This window comes from Salvia splendens, chromosome 2 (genome assembly GCF_004379255.2).
Source record: "Salvia splendens isolate huo1 chromosome 2, SspV2, whole genome shotgun sequence".
Classification (NCBI taxonomy): Eukaryota; Viridiplantae; Streptophyta; class Magnoliopsida; order Lamiales; family Lamiaceae; genus Salvia; species Salvia splendens.
Window position 1 is genome coordinate 38,688,488 of NC_056033.1, and position 3,286 is coordinate 38,691,773.

At 49.5% G+C, this 3,286-nt stretch overlaps 1 protein-coding gene across 1 annotated transcript; it reads right to left on the reverse strand.

The window, feature by feature from the left end:
• Positions 1-1,800: 1,800 nt before the first annotated feature.
• Positions 1,801-3,055, reverse strand: LOC121792685 (DNA damage-repair/toleration protein DRT100-like). Its single transcript, XM_042190730.1, has one exon. It carries the CDS (start codon positions 2,979-2,981, stop codon positions 1,881-1,883), a length of 1,101 nt encoding a protein of 366 aa, XP_042046664.1. The 5' UTR covers positions 2,982-3,055; the 3' UTR covers positions 1,801-1,880.
• Between the last annotated feature and the right edge of the window lie 231 nt (positions 3,056-3,286).

Below are 3,286 nucleotides of genomic sequence, written 5' to 3' on the forward strand. Positions count from 1 at the left end.
TTTGTCTGGCCAACTTTAGAACTATGTCCGTCTAACTAGATTAATCGAGAGATAGCTAGTTTTACGTGGTAAAAGGAACGAGTACAACACATAGGTTTATCTGCACTCGAGAGAGGGGACCCTTTGTGAGGGCTTGAGTCTTAGGAACTTAAGGAGTTAGAATCTAATCTATTGGAAGGAGACTTTGATAGTTAGAGTCTAATCTACTGGATAAGTGCACTCGAGAGAGGACTTATATGAAAATCGCGACTTTCCTAATAATCTTGGAGACACATAAAGGTAAAGGTTCTGTGAGATTAATCATCACTAGGTCGTAGTAGTTAGATCCTAAAACTCTACTTTCTTTAGCCTGCTTTGTATTATTTTGTTTTTATATTTGTTTATATTTATGTCTAGTTTATAAAACCAAAACCCAAAACTCCGTGTCTCTAGATAGTATATGACGTTTAGTATATGATAGCCAGTTGCAATCTTATTCCTTGTGTTCGATATCCCGGTACTGACCTTTAGTTATACTAGTTCTACCCTGTAAACTTGCAGGTATTTTTAGTGCTAATAAATAGTGCATCAGGTATTCGCAGGGATTATCCCAGATTAGGGAAGATTATCCGGATGAACCCAATCCGGAAGGAGGGCGAGACGGTGGAAGCTCCAGGGGTCGCGCATTCTACGCCGTGGAGGAAGAGGAGGAGGCGGCCGAGGAGGAGGAGGATATAGGCCGTCATCCATACAGCCGGGCGGACATGATGACTCTGTTCAACGCTTGAGTCAGTGTCTCGTACGATCCCATCGTCGGGAATCAACAAACCCGCAAGTGTTTTTGGGAAAAGGTCACCGCCACCTACAACAAGAACAAGCCGGCTCGGTCCCGCCGCCGCATCCTGAAGATGCTCCGCAATCATTTTGACCGCGTCGACAGAGATGTCAAAAAATTTTGCGGCATCTACATGAATGAAGCAGCTCAATACCAAAGCGGAGCCAGTGGAGCCGACATTATGAGAGCGGCTTTGCGAGTCTTCTTTGAGGACAACGGCAAATAATTCAAACATGTCGATGTTTGGGAGGCCGTCAAAGACGTTGAAAGGTGGCCCGGCGTTGTCCAGTCCTGCCAGGGCTCGAGCTCGAAGCGCACGAAGCACACTGCGGGTGGCCAATACTCGTCTAGTGAGGGCGGGTCAGGCAGCGCCTCACAAGAGGTTGCCTCACAAGAGGTTGAGGGCACGACCACCGATGCAGGTGGCTCCTCCCGTGGGCGTCGTCGGCTGAAAGGGACCAAGGCGGCGAAGGCGGCTAGAGGGAGGAGTGGCCGAGGCGAATCAAGCCAGGCTGGCTCGGGCTCGGTCTCGGGCTCTAACACCCTATTGTCCATGTACTTGACCGCCATGATGGCGGACACTTCCCGCATGACGCCTCCACAATATCAAGCCCATCTTTCCGGAATTGAGTATATGGCAAGACAAATTAGTATTCCGCCTCCAGGTAGCTTGAGTGCACCGCCACCGCCTTTGGGAGATGATTCGCTAGCGGAGTAGTTTTTATAATTTTTATAAAATTGTATTTTAAATTATGTCTTTTTTTATTTATTTTGCCATGAATTTAATTATGTATTTTTTTAGGATTTTAAGTTGTAATTTTATTTTATTTAATGAACTGTGCTTTTAGCAATTGAATTTGTTGGAAATAAAAATAAAAAATGAAATTGAATGAATAGTTAAGGGATGAGATGGTTAAGAGACGGAGGGTTGCAGGTGCTGTCTCTTAGTTAAGAGATAGAGTGAAAAGTACAGTGAGGCCCATGAATAGTTCAAAGATGACACGGTTAAGAGACGGATAAGAGACAGCGTTGCGGATTGTCTAAGGCGACACAATAATAATTCAAACTAGCAAGCTCGAAGCGGCTTCCCGCATAGGCAATCATTGTAGGTAAACGACGACGCTTCGAGGTGATCAAACGGAGCTCCCACCGGTATGGGCCCACAGAGGTGGTTATGGCTGACATCGAGGTGCCCGACGAACGTCGCCGCCGATATCGATTTAGGAATCCTCCCTCTCAGATTGTTGTACGACAAATCCAGCACCGTGAAGTACGATCTCGGCCCGAACACATCCGGAATGTAGCCTTCCAGCGCGTTCCTGCTCAGATTCAGTATGCTAATTCCCGAATTGATCAGCGTCGTCGGAATCTGGCCGGACATTTTGTTGCCGTCCAGATTTAGAGTTGCGAGAACCGCCATTTTGCCGAGTGCGGCGGGGATCGGGCCGGAGAGCTGGTTGAGAGACAGATCTAGATCTGAGAGGCGGTAGATGTAGGAAATAGACGCCGGAATTGCGCCGGTGAGCTTGTTTTTGCTGAGCAATGCGCGGCTGAGCATTCTCAATTTTCCGAAATCTCTCGGAATTGTACCGGAGATCTGGTTGCTGCGGATGTCGAGATGCATCAGGGAGGAGAGATTGGTGAGGGAGCGGGGGATGTAGCCGGAGATCTGATTATCGGCGACGTTGAGGACGGTGAGGTGGCTGAGGCGGCCGATGTCGGCGGGGATGGGGCCGGTGAACTTGTTGCCGACGAGGTCGAGGATGCGGAGGAAGGGGAGGGAGGTGATGCAGGAGGGGATGGGGCCGGAGATGCCCTTCCAATCGGCGATTATGAGGCTGGAGAGGCGCGTGAGGCGGCAGACGGCGGGGGAGATTTGGCCGATCATGTAGCCGGTGCGGTTGGCTTTTTCGAAGATAGGATCCTCCGATTCGCCGCGGAGGTTGATGTCGGCGACGCGGTGGGTCTCGGGGTCGCAGCTGACGCCGTACCAGCGGCGGCAGCAGTCGGTGCCGCGCCAAGTGCGGAAGATGCCGAGGTGGCGCTCGATGAGGGTGGATTTGAAGGTGAGGAGGGCGGCGCGGTCGGCGGGGAGGCAGGCGTTGGAGGGGAGGGTTAGAGAGATGAGTAGTAAGGCAGAGAAGGAGTAGAAGGCGGCGGTGGCCATCGGCGGTGATGTAACTCTCTCTCTCTCTCTCTAGAAGTTGAGGTTTGTGACAGAGGTTTGCATGTGAGAGTTGGGCTGCTTGTTCAGTGAGAGCATGCACGTTAATTAAGCGGGTTAAATAGTGTGGTTCTATCAAATGACGGTTTTGCCCTTCCACGTGTCTTGTTTGGATAAGGGTATACAGGTCAACATGGTTTGGACCTTGGAGATAAGATTGGGGTGAATGAAGAAGCGTGACATATTAACAAAATAGTAAATTAAATGTTCCAAAGCAAAAAAAATAATAATTTTGAATGCTCATAATT